Source organism: Ursus arctos, unplaced genomic scaffold, assembly GCF_023065955.2.
Source record: "Ursus arctos isolate Adak ecotype North America unplaced genomic scaffold, UrsArc2.0 scaffold_7, whole genome shotgun sequence".
NCBI lineage: Eukaryota > Metazoa > Chordata > Mammalia > Carnivora > Ursidae > Ursus > Ursus arctos.
The window spans coordinates 60,969,041-60,988,757 of NW_026623089.1; the positions used below are offsets into that span (position 1 = coordinate 60,969,041).

The 19,717-nt window shown below is 44.5% G+C and overlaps 1 protein-coding gene across 3 annotated transcripts in view; it reads right to left on the bottom strand.

Moving 5' to 3' along the window:
• The window catches only part of ARID5B (AT-rich interaction domain 5B), a 176,433-nt gene that overhangs the window by 38,763 nt on the left and 117,953 nt on the right, over window positions 1-19,717 (bottom strand). Inside the window, exons 1-2 of one of the 3 annotated variants that reach the window (XM_044386103.3) lie at window positions 4,959-18,778; window positions 4,278-4,390 (exon numbers count right to left, since the gene is read on the bottom strand). In XM_044386103.3, the coding sequence (XP_044242038.2) occupies window positions 4,278-4,390; window positions 4,959-4,989 (144 nt within the window). In that variant the 5' untranslated portion in view covers window positions 4,990-18,778. Of the gene's footprint in view, window positions 1-4,277; window positions 4,391-4,958; window positions 18,779-19,717 lie in introns of those variants that run through there. The other 2 variants (XM_026504294.4, XM_026504293.4) reach the window with 2 other exon arrangements.

Here is a 19,717-nt window from a genome sequence, read left to right on the forward strand (position 1 = left end):
CACAGAGGGGATGAGTGGCAGCCACAGGATCATGGCCAAGTTAGTAAGTGGTGAGCTTGGGATCTGAACCCAGGCGGCCTCATTCTAGGGCTTGTGGTATTAAACAGCTAAAATTTACTGACACTCATTAAAAAATGGAATCCATAGTCAAGACACACTTCCATTTCAAAGCATAGCTCACTAGCGGGCATTGCAGGACCTACAGCTTAGAAACGTGGTCTGTCAAGTGAGGAACACAAGATAAAACTAGGTGGTTTCCAAAGTGTAACAGGGCTCCATGCCTTCTATTGTGCATTGAGCAAAGGGAAGGAAACCAGTATCAATTGCAGCCCTACAATGAGCTGGGTACCGTGCCCTGGGCTTCCCACAGTCCACCAAACGTTCATGACAACCGTCAAAGGGAGGTCCGTAACGCCATTTTACAGTTGAGGAAAATGAAGCTCGGCCAGGTTATGGACTTTGTTAGTCAGCTCATGGGGGCAGAACTCTGGGTTTAGACTCAGGTCTGCCTCACCCCAAACCCTGGTTTTGCACACACAGGAGTAGATATAAGATTTGTATGTAAAACAGGCCGAGTCTTAAATTTGCAGCCATCATGGGCTATTATTTATATTATGAGGCCAGAAGCACCACTGTTACGGGAGAATGAGCATTCCCTTGGTGTCTAGATGGCTGCCTAACCTTCTGCCTCAAACTGTGCAGAAACACCCAGAAACAGAAGGAAAGCTCGGACCAGGTGCACAAACCAGGCCCAAAGTCATTCAGACTCCCGGCTTTGCAGAGAAGCTTCCTGGGAAAGCCAGGCTGCCATCTACTGAACTCCATCCTGAACCTTGGGGGGTGAGCCAGCAGGTTTCTCCTCTCGGGGGTGGGGGGTAGGGGCGCGCGGATATGCTTTGTAAGAAGTGAGCAATGGTCTTTCTCAGGCTAGCTCCGTACATTTCTTCAGTTAACATAAAGGAGCCCTTTAGGCTATTACTCTGTTTCTGGGTAGGACCTGGCCAAGTTCCTTTCTACATATTTTCACATTTACCCCAAATATTCTCATTTTAATTTAACATTTTGACCTCCTGCAAATTTAAACAGGAGCTGGTCTTCATGTTGACCTTGAGAAAGTGCAACCTTTTGATGGTGACAGTTAATTACTGGATCTGTTTTTCCCAACCCAAACACCTTCTACTTGTTGAGTTCACTAGGAGCTTTGGGGTTTCTAAAGTGATTGAGGAAGTGCTCATTAAAGAATCCACATTTAATGTTTTCAATGAACCACCACCTATTTGATATTAACCACATCCTTTCACTGGACTGAGTTATAACTAATCCAGCCTTCAACTGGGGCAGCAAGATGTGATGAACCAGCAAGAAAGATAAAGCTACAGTCTAATTTTGATGTGGTCACCAACTTGCTAGGAGACCCTCATCTTCTTCCTAGTGAAGCAGGAAGGATAATTCCTGGGGGTGGTTCTGAGGACCAAGCCGGATGAAACATAGTGAAAATAATACAAGTATCACATTTGTGAAATATCAAAGGGATGTTTGTGATTTAAGCGAAAGAACATATGGCACACCATGGATTCCCTCTTTTTGTTCCTTTTAGAATATAAACCACCTGTAATATACTTCTGGCCTTTCGGAAGTGCTTACAGAATGTGAAAAGTCATTTGCCCTCTATCTGTGGAGGCCTTCCACTAGAGGCCTGGACTGAGAAGATTTTTCTTGTACAGGTCACCCATTGAGTGGGCTTGGGCCCACATCTGCTGCCATAAGATGATTCCAAGGAAATGGCAGGATTTGGTTGGACGCTTTCAAGACATCTTCAGAGAACCAGTAGCCTCTTCCCCCTGTGACTCTTGCTGTCTTTAGAAAGCCATGAGATCCTCTGTCCCTTAAAAAACAGAGTCTTGCAAAGCTGGCTTTGATGTTCTTATTGAGAGAGAGCAATCTTTTGATGGTAATGGGCAAATTACTCTCTTCCAGCCATGCAGACCACAAATCCAGGGGTTCTCACTCTAGAAAGCTCTGCTGTGTGGAGCTGTGGGAAGCCGGTATGTATCCATGGTTAGAAATCGTCTGCTTGAGACACTTTGGCAAAACACAGTCACAGGGGCCTTGGTCATAAAGCCAAACTGTCACCTGAAATATTGTTTCCAGTTCAACAAGCGATCAGATGGTCACAGGGTCGTAATCTCTTTGACAGTGTTTCATGAGGAAAGACCCCTTTAAGACATAAATGCCTTTCTAGTGGTTGTCCTGGTCCCAGAGGTGGCTTGTGCATTCTGTAGAGACTTTCCATCTGTCTGTCTGTGTCCACACACAAGCCCTCCATACTTCAGACCTACTAGTCTCTTTCTTTTGGTTGAAGTGGTCTTGCAGACCCGTTGGAAGCAGCCAAGGCAGAACTGTAATCCAAGACTCTGAGAAGACCCGGGTGTTTAGACCAATGCCCAGGGGCTGACCGCGGAAGGTGCCTCATCCACTCACCACTGAAACCAACGACGGAAGGATGACCCACCTCCTTGTAAAGAGTCTGAACGGCAGCGTTGGTGGGAGGGGTATGGAACGGGTCCCCTCGAAAACCCTAAGAAGTCAGTGACCATCAAATACAGAAGAGGCTCCTCTCCTCTTTGGTTTTGTGGATCCTACTGTGAGTCTTGAGTGACCTTCCGTGGTGAGAAATACTGGAGGTGCTGTTCTTTCAGAACAATTTGTATGAGTTTTGTAAAATTCCCAGAGGCATACTTCGTTAGTAACTCCAAATGACATGGGAAGGAGCTTCATCCTGCTGGGCTCAGGTACAGAACATACTGGGGTAAACACATGATGTCACGTCGGAGGTATGGGGCAGGGTGCCAACGTAAGACACTGGCGGTACAAGCTCGGCTGAAGGCGAAGATCCTAAAACCTTCTCGCTCCGTTCTACGGTATCTTGCAAACCACATCACAGGGAATACACTGCTCCTGCTGACATTCTTCAAGGCCACAGAAGCTGATAGGTAGTTCTAGGGCTGAGATGTCCAAATTACTAGAAAATGTCATTCTTGGTACCCACGTGCACTCGTTTGCAGAAGGTCAAAAGAGCAGGACAAAAGTTACTTTAGGGAAAGACAGATCTGTGTGTAGCCAGAAAATAAACATTTCTGCTCCTTGATCTCTTTTTAACCCTTTGCATTCTTGGACGCATAAAGAAATCCTAACGAAAAAGTCCTCAGACCTTCCTGATAAAACAATCATCTGCTGAAAATAAGATTTATAAACTGTGACTGTCTAGGGTTGGCTTCATTGCACTGGGAAGAGGAGTGGCATACAGGGCAGAGAAACAGTAGACTGCCGACACAGAACCAAATTCATATTTTCCTACATCAGAATCTTCCAAATTCACCCCTAGTGAAATGCTCCCATTTTCATAAGTTTAGTCCTTGGATCTGAAAGCATAGTATCAGTTGAAATCTGGTCTTCAGTTCGGGTCCTAAAGGGGGTATTGCTGTCTTTGGCACAGAATCAACACCTAAGCACAAACACCCAGTAAACAGAACCGTGCAAATCTGACCAACCCCACAAAAGTCAAAAAGAAAGTCTAAAAATACGAAGTGACACTTCACCCCTCATGGTGCTAAATACCTCAGGCATGCACTTTCGAGACTCTGAGGAATGCTTGGGCAAAACAGGCCTGGGCCCCGAAAAACGGTTTAGAATTGGAATTTTCATTCTGCGTTAATAGAGATCTTTAAGAAGATACAAATGTACATATGGGTCCATGTATCTATGTAACTATTTTTCCGTACAGGTAACTATCTTCAGTTTTACTCTAAGGTAAATTACAGGTGACTTTGAAAAAATATAACTAAAACACGTCATTCTAGCCATTTCTAATTTCATCCTCTGTTAATCTCTGCAACATATTTAGATGAACATGTTCAGAAAGAGGATTGTTCAGCTTGGTCTATTTTTGATACAAGCAGAGTAAACTATGTCATTGTGTCACCTTCTATGAAATCTCAGCTTCGATGACGTGGGCGCTTAATCATCTGTCCTTTACCCAACAGGCCAGACTGGGAGGTGGGAAGTCTTTCTGTTGACTAATCAAAATGCCTACGCTCCCCTCTCCCCCCACCACCCAGGGGAGGGGAGGTGGCGGGAACAGACACAGAGAGCTGTGAACACCAAAGTCAGATTCTGAATGGAAAACTGCCACCAAGACACAAGAGCAGAGAGATAACGAGAAAAAGGAGAAACAAAAAGATGCAGCCAAATGGAGAGCAGGGAGCAAACGACCGTACCTTGGCCACAGCCTTGCCATCGGAGTTGTTGTTGGAATCTTTAACACCACTGAATGAGTCTCGTCTCTGTGGGCATGGTTTCTTTTTGCGTGGTCTGCCTTTAAGATTTGGCGCTGAAAACAAATGAAGAACAACTGATGTACATTTTCATTTGCATGGGTTTCCGTATTAAAGAGCAAAAATGTTAGCAGAGTGGGGCCCTCCAACCTGTTCAGAGGAGCACACGCACGTGTGGAAGCCAACCCTCACGTTGTGCTCTTCTCTCTGCAGGGCTCCGTCCTGGTAGACTCTCCAGCCCCGTACGCGCTTCCCAGAGCTAATCGATGACACCCTAACGCGTCTCATTAGTATAAATAAAATGAAGCTCTCGGCTCTCAAGGACAATAATAAGGAACATGCACTTCCCTATTGTTAGAAAAGAAACATGTTGAGCTGAAGGACAACCCTAAGCCAGGCTCCGAGATGATTCTTTTTTGTTTCTATCTCGTTTTCAGAAACCTAGGTGATATGCCAGCCCAATACAGTATCACAGTAATGCAGCATTTGAAAACCTCTCTCCTCAAAAGTGGAGACCTGAGCGTTCTCCTAAATTATGATCCAAATCAGTTGATAGGATACAAATAAGTAGACGGAGAGCTAAAGAAAGCGCATTCATGATAACAATTAGAAAGATATTCTTACACGTATTTACTAATAATATTGTGACCAGCATGTTTCAAATCTCAGCAAATCTGGCAGCTACGTTCAAACCAGCATGTTCTCTTTTCCTTTTCAATATAGTTTCTATGAAGATCTTGAGGGTTATTTAAAATAACTTGCAAAGATCACCCTGGAGTTGGCCCGATTCCATGAAGATTATACTTTTTTAAAGCCACAGACAAGATGCAAATCAAAGTTGTATTTCATCCTTGACATTGAGCTCGAACGCCTTTAAGATCCGCACAGAAAGCAGCAAAGAGAGGGCTGCTATTTATCCAGTGCTCTGACTGTCCGGCATCAGCTTTCACGCTGAGCTCCATCAGTCACCCAAGCCGAGCAAAATTAAAACAAACCACTAGCCGAGCAGCCCTCAAACAATTCCAAACGAATGAATTACACCCCAAGCACTTTTCCTCCAGCCCTTTTGAGGCACCCACACTTTTTTTTTTATTGCTTTAAGGTCGGATTATGACAGCACCAATTCTGAACAGCTCGAACGCTCTTAATTGTTGTTCATCTTCCTGACATCACACACAGTTAACCAGGGGTTTTAGGACATCTGATACTGTGCTCATCTCCCCAACATAATGAGTCCCACTCATTTGATTTTCTCCTGTGGATAACAGCTCTGCTGTTGCGAAAGCTCAGGAGAGCAGAGCTGTCTTTACAGTCGGGCAAAAGTTTACAAAAGTGGCTCGCTCGTGGGGCTCAGGCTCCCCCTCCCACATCCTCTCTCCTCTCCTTCCCCCCCTGCCCCAGACGAGTGTCCAGAAGTCCATGCCCCAAAGCCAGCCTGGAATGATCACAGGTAAACAAACTCACAGACAAAAATCAAGCAAAGAGAAAGTAGCGATTACCCATTCCAGTCGACAAACATCTGCCTGAGGATGTCTGTGCTCATGAAAGCTACAGCATGTGACTGCTTCCCGGCCACGTCCCTGGAAGTCTCGACTTGGTGTGGATGTCAGCTTCCCTCCCAGCGCGAGCGCGAATGCGAGCTGCCAGGCTCGGCGCTCTGCTTACAACTCCCCTCCCCCGGCAGCTCCATTACTCATGTAAACACACAGCAGTGACTAGCACGGAGTGTGTGGGATGAGCTCTGAGGACTTTGCTGGAGTTGCCAGACTGGCAGGGAGGGCTCTGCTCACTCCCCCTCCCTGCACGGGCTGGGTGATTTCATCGGGCCTGTGTTGTGGATCCTGACCTCCTGCTCCCCTGTCACAGCCTCGTGCCACCACCTTCCATGAACTGACCCAGCCCGCAGCCAGGCGTGGGCTATTTCGGTTTGAAGACTCAGTGTAGCCCAGAAGTGTTTCCACAACGGACCCAAGTGCTAAGACTTTAATGAGCGTGAGGGAAGGATGTACTTTCGTGTCCCTTATCAGAATAATAGCTGAGCAGAAAGCTGACGGAAAGGGGGCACGAGCTGGGGTAGGTCTGAGACATTTCACGAAGAGAAAACAAAACACGATCGCCTCTGTCCTCAGACTTGTTAACTATGATCTCTCCTGCCTCACATTTTGGCAAAACACATTTAAACCTAAAAGCATTTATTTCCAGAAAGCTTTCAAATCCCAAAGGACTTTTAGATAGAACTTGTACTGAACGGGCTGTTTTAAATACAGGCAAAGGTTCCGGGAACCGACAATAGGTCATCCTCAAATCGGGTCTATTTTCTCTATTCTTTGAGCTGTTTTCAGAACCCAGAAAAGCACATGCCCTTCCCCAGCAGATTCTGAGAATTATAAATTTAGAACAGGCTAGCACCTAATATTCTGGTCACACAAACTTAAACTCTAAATGGGATCTGATCAAGAGAGAAAGCCTTTTGTTCCTAATGAGGCAAGTCGTTGACATTTCAGGTAGGCTCGGCAAATCCCACCAATCGCTCATGCCTCAAACCCGAATACTGCTCTCCTCGTTTCCCCTCTGCCCTCCTTTCCTGGCTTTCTCTTCTGGAGGGCACCACTGTATTCTTGGTACTTTAGCTGTGCTTTATGGGTTATTATTATCCTCAGTCGGACAGTCCTTAAGGGCAGGACCATGTCACATTCATCTGTCACCTGCCCAGCGCACTCCCAGGAGATGGCATTACATAACACCAGTCTGGTGAATGAGTAAGTGACTGATGGAACTAAAGATGCCCACATGTACCTCCCTCAGGTCTTCACAAGCCAAACCCGCCAATCCGGCCACGTGCGCTCCTGTCACTCTGGGCACCTGTGAAGCTGCATTCACCTTTACTATTCACACCTGAGCTCCGGGAACATAACCCCGTGACTTGAAAGTTTGCCCTGCGAATTGAGACAGAAAACCTAAGGCCCTTGGTTCCTGATGACTGTGAAGCCTTTGTGTCTGGTGTCACGGAAGGGCTGTGGTCTTGTCCCCAGTGCCTCCGTGCCCGGAAAAGCAGAGGTTCAAAGTCCCAGGGAGAATGGAGCATGCAGGACTTGGGGAGTGGGAGCCCTTATTAATATAATCCGAAACGTCTGGGATCTATAAGATCCCAGGTGAAGCTCTGGGATTGAGGGGCTGGCTTTTTGGGGGGAGTAAAAATTCTGGTTCCCAGGCTCCTTTTTTTTCTTACTGAGTCAAGAGAACAAATCATTTGCTAGGCGGGCGAGTGGAAGCAGAAGCTTTATGGCGTGGTGGTCAGGAGTGTGGGAAGCCCGCAGTACACTTGCTGGTAGAACAACTGGCTCTAGTCAGTTCCACTACAAAAAAATAAATAAGTAAAAATAAAATAGTGTGAAGCAATAAATGCACAGTGACTTTTACATGTGTATATAATCCACAGCCCAGCTCTGGCCTGGCTCATTCAGAGTTCAGTCAATGCTCTTTACATGAATGTTTTCAATATTACACACGAATAATAATAATAGCTGCTATTTACTGAGCACTTCCTCTGTGCCAGTCAGCACTTTGCCTACAAGAACTCACTTAAAACTCGCAGCAAACCAACAGGAAGGTGAGATTATTAATCCCATTTTCCAGACCAGGAAACTGAGACAGAGATGAAGTTACTTGTCTTAGGTCATACAACTGGTTACGGGTCGCAAAAGGATTCCAGCCCACGCAGCTGGACCTCAGAGTCCCTGTTTTAAGTAACTTCTAAGAGACAGACACAGGCACTCATTCTGTCTCATAAGGAGATATTTATATGATTAACTTGGGCTGGCAGTCACCAGGGAGCTTTCCCCAAACGAAAACACCCAAATACCACGTAGCACAAGGGTGCTAGAGCCCATCTCAGGCGGCCATCCTACATGCTTGTCATGGAGCAGGGTCCCCATCGACCTGACTCAGCAGTAGGTGGAAGGTTTCCTCTAAAGCCAGACAGTTCTAATAAACCTTAGAGCGCCATGCACCTTCCCCCTTCGCAGTGGGCCACTGATTCTTCTGCCCGCACAATGAAAGATCTCTGTGGTTTTTAAAAAATCTTTCCTCTCTGACTGCCCATCTGTTCCTCTTACTCAGCGTCATGAAATTAACAAGTATGCACCTTTGTGAAGTCACTACTATTTCCATCGGCGTTAATCCCGGGAACATCAGGACCGCCAGTGCTCCGGGCTACTTTGACATCTGACCCATGTGTTTTGTTTTTTCCTCTTCTTAACTCCGTCAAATATTAATAAAGTAAAGCCTTTTTTTTTTTTTAGATAACATAGCAAAACAAGGTTTTTTGGGTTTGTTTTCTTAAAGCGTCTAAAAGCTCAGAGTTTCCAGGCATTCATGTATATATTCACTTCACTATGGGTTCTGACAAGTTATGTGTCAGGGCAGTGCAGGTGTGGGAAACTTTCGGCTCAACCCCAACTCTTGAAATAATAATAATAAAACAAAGGAAATGTAACCAGTTACTGGCAAAGTAAATTGCTTTTGGCTTAAACGTTCCTGTTTTTTTCTACTGTGTTCTTCCTGTCATGACCGTCTCTCTTTTTTTATAACATTTATGCTCTTGGAAATACCACGAAGATAAACTGCTATAAAAGCTGGATTGACTCATCAGTTAACAACTCTTTCTTCTCATTTTGCAGAGAGGATTTTGTTGCCAAAGCAGCTCCATATTCTCTCGAGAAATTCTTTGTGAGCTTCCACTTAGAGATAGGACTTGCTTGTTGGTGGGGACTGCAATCAGGGGAATGGAAAACCAGGCATCATTTTCCTAAGAGTTTGACCCCTGCGGTCAATATCTAGAGGAAGTTGGCAGAGCGTTAACTCACTTGATTTGCAAGTTTTGCGTGTGCGTGCGTGTGTGTGTGTGTGTGTGTCTATTTGAAACACTAAACACCAGCCAGAAAACTAAACTCCTCTAACTGATGTATTAGGGACTGACAAACATCGTTCCATGTATAGTATGCATTACTGATAATACTTTGCATTTCTGTAATGCCTTTCCTCTGAGGATCTCAATTCTCTGGTATATTTTCTTTATAGACAATAATCTTAAAATACTCTGGCAAGTTTCAGCATGGAGCATTGCTCTTGCTAGAAAAAAAATACCCTAATTTAGTTATCATTTACTGTGTTCTATTTTCAATGTTTCCCTTTTGACTATTTAGAAACTTCCTCTTTCACTACAACAAAAATAGGATGAGTGTTTTTAAAGTTATTAATGTATGAGTAAAAGATTTAGAAACCAAGCATGGCAGAAGGCTTGATCAAAGCCACTCCTGAAATTTATGGGTGTAATAAAAGAAAGGCATTTCACAGATAATCTCTTACAGAATTTCAGTTTTCAAATACTTGGAAAAAAAGAAAAGAAAAACAGAAGCTCTCAGCCCTCATTTTGGCTTTAACTTAAAGCCAACGTTTTTATTTTAAAAATTCATAAATGATTCCCTGAGACGTTTATTTCAAATCCGCGGCTACATTCCCTAAACTCCCTACTCCACACCTAAGAGAGTGGGGCCAGGAAGCGGTGGGGGCCGCTGGTGGTACTCACAGTCTGTTAATTGGTTGAATCTTTCTGTGAATGTGCAAAGCATTCATGACACATAGATGTAACAATGTTCAGGTTTACTTTTATTCTGTGTTCCCATAAACAACCTTCTACACCCAACAGGAATGTTTGGGAAACAACTGTGTTGTCTGAGACTCGAGCCCCCGCGGCCATGAACGCGCCTGACTCCATCTTGTGGGACGCTCCAACGTAAATGATGGCTTGAGAGCAAGAGGCGAGAGGGAAGACACACAACAAACAAAACGCACTGCAAGAGTGTTACCATTTTCCACAGTTGTTCTGACAGTTTCCTTGTCCAGAGTAATTTTTTTCTCAAATGAAGGCATGAAAGAGAAGAGGCCAGAGGCGTGAACCTGGGCAGGAGACGGCCGCAAAATGCCCTCTCTTGGATGCCCTGAGCGATGACCGCTGCGTGCTCCCCGGAGGGCCCATGCCACTGCCCCCTGAATGTCGTGGCCGCCATGAGGGTCCACGTTTGCCTTTGAACAAACCCTCCCCTGGCGCTGTTTGGACCACCGAGCCCATAGGCACAATTTAGCATTTCCAGTGAACCCCGCTCTCTCAGAACCCAGGCCCCCTTCCACCTCCTGTGAAGAGTGAGCAGTTGTGTTGTTAGAAAGAGGGCAGGGGACAAAAAAAAAATGAAGCAGGCTTTACACGAGACGAGGTCCAGCCACTCTGGCTGTTTGTCAGCTTTGCTGAGATCCCCACGGTCACTAATGAGAGTGGAATGTCTTAGTGCGTTTGTCATACCTGGACTGCCTGGGCCGCTGAAGTCCAAAACAGCCGTGGACTTCATTGACTGCTCAACAAACCATGGAAGTAAACACTCTTGTAATCCCTTCCAAAACATGCCCAGTCTTACTCACTCTTTGTTTCATACTTGTGAATGCTGGAGCAATTGTTAATGCCCCTGATCAAAGTTTTAGTAATTTCATAGGCATGTGATTTGCATAGCTATTTCCTGATCCGCCTTCTCTCTGCCCCGGAGGTCTTCATTTCTCAGAAACACTTAAAAACACAGATTATTTGACTTCTCCCCTTCCCCCACCCTATAAATGGAACTCAATTTGCTAGCTCATCTGTATTGCTAATTGGTTTGAAAGCATGTGACTCCACGCGTTCTTGCCATTAAAAACACAAGCAAACCTCTTTTTTAGTCAGGTTTTACCAGCAGTGACAGGCAGATTTCTATCTTTCTTTCCCCTCTGTGTCTTGGGGAGGGAGAGAAATTTAAATGACCAAATGTTATCTATATATTATTCTGAAACAATGTAGTGAATTCCAAAGGAATGCAGGAATGTTCTAGAAGTGTATAATAGGCTTGTCTGCAAGGCCGCTGCCAAAGAAGAAGGGGATTAGAGACACTTTTCACTACCACTTACAGAATGAGGGGAAAATCTGGGAGCTAAATCTAGGTGTAGAGGGAGGGGAGAGTCTGGGTTTTCAGGAGCCTGACTCTCTGAGGAGAGAATTCTGGAAATAGGGAAGGAGATGGAAATCCGTGGCCGACCTTTCAAACCCTCAACTTCCCTTGGTTTGTTCTGGTTACTCACAGTATCCGTCGGGGGCCCATTCTCAGGGAAAGGTCCCCTTCCGGAGCCGTGAAAGGGACCGAGGTGGCGGACTGCGGCTGTTTCACAAATGCTTATTCGTCTCTGAGGTGATGAGGTGTCCGTACCATGGCATCAGGATCTGATGGAAGACCCTTCTGCCTTCAAAGTCCAAATTTTACAATCCCGTCAAGGAAGGTCAGGGCAGAGTGGGTCCCTGAGGACTTAGCGTGGCGCACAGTGCACACACGGGCTGCAGAGAGGTCCCGGTGTCACCGCGGCACACAAGGGGTCAGATTTCCTTCCCCAGCCGCAAGGTCTTGTCAAGGAGTCGCAAACCCAGCAAAACCAAACACGGTCTCTAAAAATGCCTCAGGGGCTCAACCTTCTAGCTGGCAACTCGTTTCTCCTGCTCTTCTTCTCCCTGGGTGCCTGGGACCCGGGGTCCATGTCCAGGCCCTGGGGCTCAGGCTCCACTCTCAATGGAGAAGATCATGCTGGACGTTGAGGAAAAAACTGCACGAAAGCTATTAACAATTAGATGAAGAATGTCGTTTCGATGTAGACTGTGTACTTCTTCTTAAGATTTTGAAATAACTTCTGTTTCCATTTCTTGAAAACTATTCAATAAACACAGATTTAGTCTCTCAGTATGATTGTCTGGAATAAGAATAGAATATTAATTTAAGATACTTGTTTTTTTTTTTTTTTTAAATTTAGGCTATTTTAAGGATCCAGTCTGAAAATGCTTTTTAAGGACATTCTGATGTGTCTAATTTACGAAGACAGGACACTTAAACATAGAGGATTTTTGTCTCGCTTTTTCCTTTTTGTTACAACCCAAAATCCTGCTCATTCTAATCTACGATTGACATGTTCTGTGGTGTCACTATTGGACACGACGGCACAGAAGTGAAAGTTACATTTTTTGTGCTGAACAGCCTTGCAAGGAGCCGCAAATATCAGAACAGTTTTTAAACTCATATAAACAGAACATTCTTGTTCGGCCATTTCTCCAGGTTTGGAAATGAGATATTCCATTTTCAACATTGAGGATAATTGATTTGCTACATCTCTAAAGAAAACATTCCCTACTTGGAAATAAGTAAAAGAGACGTGTGTGTGTGTGTGTGTGTGTGTGTGTGTGTGTGTGTATTAACATGGAGGCATTTAACTTCTTACAGACTTGGACTAATATGTTATGAGAGACATTTCAGTTTTTCAAACACATACACGTAAGAAAAAAGTAAAAGGTCATCAAGTAATAAGCTTCCAATCTCTTTTTTTAAGAGATCCCAAAAGGAATTTGTACTTAAAAGGGATTTTTCACACTCTTTATGCTTCTCCACCTTTCAGAAAGAATAATTGAAGAAGCTGGACAAGTCTCTTACTTAAAGGTAAAAAGATGATTATTCCTGCTTGTCTGAGGCTCTCAGGCATTTTTCTTTGCTCAGGTAAAGCCCTCCCAGCCCTTTTCCCTTCCGAGAGCTGCCAGTGCCATCTCTGAGCTACATCTGTTGTGGCCACATGTGAGCCCCAATCCTGGAAAAATGCGCTGAAGCGGGGGGGAGCGAGGGTCCAGAATGAGAAGAGCAAGGGTGTGGGTCGTGCGCGAAGAGGCAGGGCAAGCCAGAGTGCTCGGTAGTGGGAGTGAGTGTGTGTCACATGTGGAGAAACGTGGACAGATAACCATCAGATGACCAAAGAGAATACACAGAAGAGGTTAGAACTTCCTCCCGTTTTCTTCAGTGTAAGATAAAACATTTCTATGACTCTTTAGAACTGTTCTGTCTCACACGGTCACCACGAGCCACGTGGGCTACTGAGCACTTGAAATATGTCCAGTACAAAACTAGGACGAGCCATAAGCATAAAATACACACTGGATTTCCGGGACAAGGTATAAAATGTAAAATAGCTCATTCATAGCATTTTATATTGATTCCATATTGAAATGATATTTTGAATACACTGGATTAAGTAAAACACTTTATTAAAATTAATTCTACCTGTTTCTTTTTACCTCTTAAAATGCGGTTGCTAGAAAATGTTAAGTTACATGTGGCTTGCGTTATCTTTCTCTTGGGGGTTGCTGGTTTAGTCAACAATTCAATGTTACGATTAGAGATAGGTCCTTGAAAATGTGTTAAAGAGTAGACAGAACAAGATTAACATCTGAAGCTAGAATCATCAGCAAAAGTGATGATTCAAAGTTTCACTGAAATGTAGGATTTTATGTACTGTTACACGCAAGGATAGTCAGGCATTGATGTTGGTGCCTGAGACTTTTGCCTAAGCTGAGGTGTTTCCTTTGCAAAATTCAGGTCTGGTAATCATTGACTCCAGGTTACTCAATGGCCCCAATGAAGATATTATTTCATTAACTTGCTTAACTAAGATGTCAAAGCAAATGTTAAGGCTTGACGGGGCACTTGGGGGGAAAGAGGAGAAGAGGCAGAGAAAAAGAGGCTGTCTAATTATTAATTTTACTAACTATTCTCTCCAGTTACCAACGTGGGTTGGGTATAATGTAAGCCATTTGCAAACTGAGTAAGAGAAAATAGACCTTGAGTGATTTTGGCTGGTTGGAAGGTAGATGCTTCTTAACCACAAATTGTTGAATAAATTCATGGTCTGGCTGTGTTTTCCTTTTTGGAGATTTCATTTGCAAGTAAGTAGCGGGATCAGATAGAGTCAGTCCTAAAGGCACCCAAGGGCATGGCCTTCTTGGCTCTGCCAAGGTGCTTCAAGTCCCACGGTTCTATACAACGCAAAGCGAGATTATTCATTGAAGACAAAACGCTCCGATAAGCCCCGAAAAGTCGATAGAACAAAAAGGGTTGAACTTTAGGGGGCAGAGGAAGAGACACATTCTTTCCCCATTCATTCTTAGCACCAAAAGCCATTGGGGCGTCACTCTAAGAAGACGGCAGCTGCTCGGTGGCCACCTGGCCCAATGTCCCAGCCTCCCAAATAACTGGTCACAGTAACTGAAATCAAAGCCTATTCCCTCCACCCCCTCACCTTTTGATTCCTATGGCAGCAACAACACGGAAACAGAACTAGACGTTAACAGCTCTCCAAATACAACAGGCCAATCAAAGGGCCGCACATCCACCTGGATTCTTTTATGGAAACCCTCCCCCACCCCTCCTGTTAGGGTTCCCATTGTAAAAATAAAAGAACAGCAATGGTAGCAATGGAAATAAGCTTAAGAAATATTTTCTTTTCTTAGAAGGCAGGAGTTGCTATAGCATTGGAGGCAGTAACACGCAGAGAGATTAGGAGCAAATCCCTACAACACCAACAAATAGTGCCCTGAATATTACCCGTTCTACCGTGTAGTCCTTTTAACATTTTTAAAGTGAAATTACTTGGCAGGTTCTACCTGCAACCAGGGAAGTGGTCTGCACACCTCTGGTATGCTTCTGATATCTAACTTTACCAGTATTTGTCTTTGTCCTCCAAACTTTTTTATAGCACCATGGTATGCATAGTTCAGCATCCAACATTATTAACTCATGACCAACTGTCAGTTGATGGTTATCTAACACGTGGGGTCTCCAAAAAGGGATCCTTATTTGGGCAAAAGCTCTTGTCTGCACCAGTCTGTCTATATTTCCCCTCAGAAGAACTTTATTTGGATTATTATTCGCTGTTAGTTGAAACTCGGAGGCTGCATGTATGGCAATCGGAAGGCGGGGAAATAAATCCTCAGCAAGTTAAAACACTTGGCTGATCTTAAAACCCTTTCTAGCTTTGTTAGTTTGAAAGTCAACTCTCGGTTGCCCTCTCGTGGTGAATCTATGTGATATGGTGGGAAGACCATAAAAACCCAGAAACTAGCAGAGTTTAATTGAATACAGGTAAGCACATTCATTCTTGAGGACACAGTCACAAATCACAGCCTTATGTTGTTGTATGTGTTTCAGAATTTACATTTCGCAGCCCTCCCATGCGGAGTGGGATTGGAGGCGGAGGAACTGGCGGGGGGGGGGGGGCTGTAATATGGAAATTAGAACTTTATCTTTCTGGCATATGATAACTTCACTATGTTTACTCCCATAACTGTTATATATGTAGCAAACTGATTTTTATGAGATTTAGAAACTTCAAAAAAATCATGCCCACATTTTAAAAGTTCCTTCATAACCAAAAATAGACTGATGTTCCAACTGGTTTGGAATTATAGGAACCAAGGAAAGAAGTCTGAATAATTCCCTAATATGGAAGAAAATCACTTAAAAAAAAATAAGGAACAGCTTATTTGTTTTTGACAATAGGCAACATATGGAAACTTGGAATTTATAGAGCTAAATGTAGGTACACAATTCATTCATATCCTCTAAAAATAAAATTTTATAAAAATCCGAACTCCAAATTTAATAATTGGTTACTCCATTTGGTATTTAATTTTAATTTTTAAAAACACCATTTAAAATTTCTGCTGTACGCCTTTCGACAATTTCCTGCCTGACAGGCCCATCCCCAAAAAGCAAACAAACCTGGTATTAAAACAGACTGAGCAGCTTAAGAAAAAGCTGGGGGCAAAGTACATGAGAACATAAACTATTTTTCATCATCTTACCAGCAAATGTACCATTTCCTTCTTTATGTGCCTTCTCTTTAGATAAAAGCCGCTCTCTAACATGCATTCGCAAACATGCTCTGTATTTTTAATTTGAGTTTAATACGAGTTTAGGGGCAGAGTCATCCTAACTTGGCTTTTCCCCTCACATGTGGAAGTTCAGTGTTGCAACAACAGTTGTTTGGTTTTGTCTCTGAATTAGCAAAGTTCTTAAAGTAATTTTTACTATAAAATTAAACAGCTGTGAGTTCTTTAGCAAACATGATGATTCTTGTTCTTCTTTGTACTATTGTGCAAGCTGAAATACCCCTCCTTTCATGTCTTTTTATTCCAAAATGAATTCCCTAGTTAGCCTTGGTTAGCTTAAAAAAAAATAATAAAGAAGGGGGTGGGGATTTGCTGACCTCTGAGATTCATCAGAATTTAAGCACGGGCGTTGACACAAGGTGCACACTCAAAAGGGCTTTTGTTTCGTTCCTATTATGGGATGGAAAATTATATTCTGCCCCGATATAAAGCTAATCCTGGGGCACAACGAAGCTGTTTGCAAACACTGCTGTGGAGCAAGGCACCCTATGCCTATTTTGCAGATGAGGAGACTGAAACGTTGATCAATGGTAAGGGGGCGAGAACCAAAGACGTTCAGAGAGGCTGGAATTAAATTTAGAATTTGACTCCTGGCCCAGGACTCCAGCCACGTGAGGGCTCTGACTCTTTGGAATCAACAGAAGAACAATTTTAAAACATTCTTTTGACATTATGAACCACAGCCTCAGGGCTCGGGGAAGTGGGGGTGGGGGGCGGGGCCTGGAAACAATCCGGAGCTGCTAGGTGACAGCGTCTTGCCGCATGACTCATGAAATGGGTTACTTGGTCCATAGGGCCATATATTCCAGGAATGTTCGGAGGCTTAATGATTCCCTTTGTATCTTCAAAAATGAAAATCGAGATTCGAGGGCTCGCGTAGACGACCTCCTCCTCAAATACAGAGCCACAGAATGGTTACAAGACATGGAGTACAAAAAGCGAGTCTTGGCTTTTCAAAGGAATTTGGAACCAAAGTCCCCTGCTAGGTGCTGGTGAATCCGCAGATGTTACGACTGTAGGATTCTTCATTTGAGTAACTAAAAATGTTGGAATTCCAGAGTTTAAGAAGAACCTTAGACACCACTGGTCCGAGCTCTTACTTTACGCATCAGAGAAGCGAGGCCCAGAGAGCTCACAATTTCGCCTGAAGTCACACAGCTAGCGGCGGAGGGGCCAGAGACGCCGGTGTCCCCTGGCGGCAGGGGACCAGCAGCAGCGCCTCGGCGGCAGATGGCTTTTCAATGGGCCCTGAACACCTCCTCTCGGGTCTCTGCGGGGCGGGCTCTGTCATCCCAGGACCACATTACTAAAACACACTTTCCAAGGAACTTCAATTAATAAAGTCAAATGGGAGCTGACAAGGGCATTCCCACTGTGTTCACGTGCCAAAACATACAACTGACAAAGCTCCCTTGGATCGCAGGCCTGTGGGTCCTCCTGGCGAAACTTCTGTGTACCGCAGAGAAGAGTGCTCAGACCCCAACGGGAGGGACCAGGCGGCGAGCACGTGGGGCGCCATGGGGCGACCTCCAGCATGGGCGTCCGGGCCTGCCACCTGCTTGCTGTTGCAGGACTGTGCTGAAAAACACAGGGGCCCTCCTTGGAGGAGGGGAGGGCCTGGGAATTCAGGACCTCTGGGGGCTAGGAGGATGGACCGCAGCAGACCTTGCTTTGGAGTGGCCTCGCGATCTTCCAACAATAACGGATGCCTTAGAGGTCGCAAGCACCACGCATGGCTTCACCCCCTGCGTGCGCATGCTCACAGACTTCCCGCTGACAATACCCTTCCCGTTTCCGCTTTGTCCCTCCTGCCCCAACTCTTACTTTTTCTCCCAGACTGACGCTGGGCATCACAGACCCCTTCAAATCTTCCTTATTCCCCTCACCTCCAGCTGGAGGAGGAACCCTTTGTCCGCCACTGCTCCATCGTGCGTGCTTCTCTCCGAGCTCCTACCATCCCATATTGAAATCGTAGGTGTCTCTCCCTCGCCAGCCTCTGTCCTGGTTACAGTAGGTGCTCAATAAACATTTACTGAACAAGTGACTCTCTCCATACCATATTTTGAAAGCACTGCCTCGTACTTAGTAAGAGTCTAATAAATGTTTATGAAACTACCCTAACTGCTGATCCCACTGGAGAACATAAACACCTCTGCAGAGGGGAAGGGGGCTGGGCTGTCCTTGGTGGCTCACCTTCTTGTCTGTAGCTCCTCCCACTGGTCACAATTCCAATTAATAAAGAGAAAGAGTGTATCCCCTCCCCCCATTTTAATTCCCACTCTGTAACTCTGAGGCCCAGCTCCTGTCAATCACTCAAGTGCTTAACAGAAATCTGCCCTGTCTGTGAATCTACGGAGCTGACCTGGTTTGCCAACATGGTCCAAGCCACAGAGATGCTGTCTCTCCTGGAGAACCCTCAACAGGGAAAAAGTCAGTGACACTGAGGAGAAATTAAGTTCCCTGGGGAAGATTAGATGGCAGACTGCCTGGCGAGAATTACTTTTTAAGGAACCCCATCCCTGCAAAGCTGCCTAAAATAATGTGCCTGGAGACAAAAGTCTGGGCAAATCTATAATGTAGGGATTAAATTTAAATTCCAATAAAGATTTTTAACAAAGGGATCAATAAAATAGGAGATTGATCTTCAGTTAAAAGTTCCCAGTAATGGGATAGTCTAGAAATTTCATAAATAATGCTTTTATCTTGATTGCAAAATAATCCCCTGCCACAAAAACAAGGCGAATCAAGGTAGGAAATTGTTCGGCGGGAATTAAAATGTCACACTTTACACAGAATAAAGCATTGCAATCACCAGGAAAACACACATTGCAAATGTGTTAACACAAAATTACATACATCACTTAATTATATAAGCGCACAGCTCCGAGTAACCCATTAGCTAAACATGTCGGGCTGCGGTTGAATATATACATGCAATATTTTTAGCACAGAGGGGATGTAACTATGTCAGGCCTGGCACCATAAAGCCTGAGATGGCAAGTGCTATTAAACTGAGATGCAATCATGTTGAAAAGGAAACATGAACAAACAGCAGACAATCGAGAAGAAACTACAGTGAGCTTGTGTTCCACTACATGTGCTTCCAAACCCTTATATAACTATTCATTGTCTATTTCATCTGGCTTGCATCCCGGGTTTGTTCTATGCTATACTAATTTTATAATAATAAACTGCTACACCAGTTTTATGAAATCACGCACGCAGAGAGGTTGCAGATGACATTACATCTGATTATCGTCGCCAGCAAAGGACACTGTTCTGAAATTAAACACAGTCTCATGCAAAGTCATCCACTTTGTTTAAAATGTCCCCTAGAGTTTGCTTCTGAAAAAGCAGTAGAACGTCTTTCCTTTTGTCTCCAAAATACTGGTGAAGGTGGTAAAATTGCTCTGCATCCCCAAGCTTCGCAAGGACGTAAAGAGGCCACAGACTTTGAAAACAGGTAGCTCTGTTCATTGACTTCACAGACCAGGCAACCAATATGACCCCAGGCACCTCATCATCTCTCGCTGGGGTTGAGTTTGCCCAT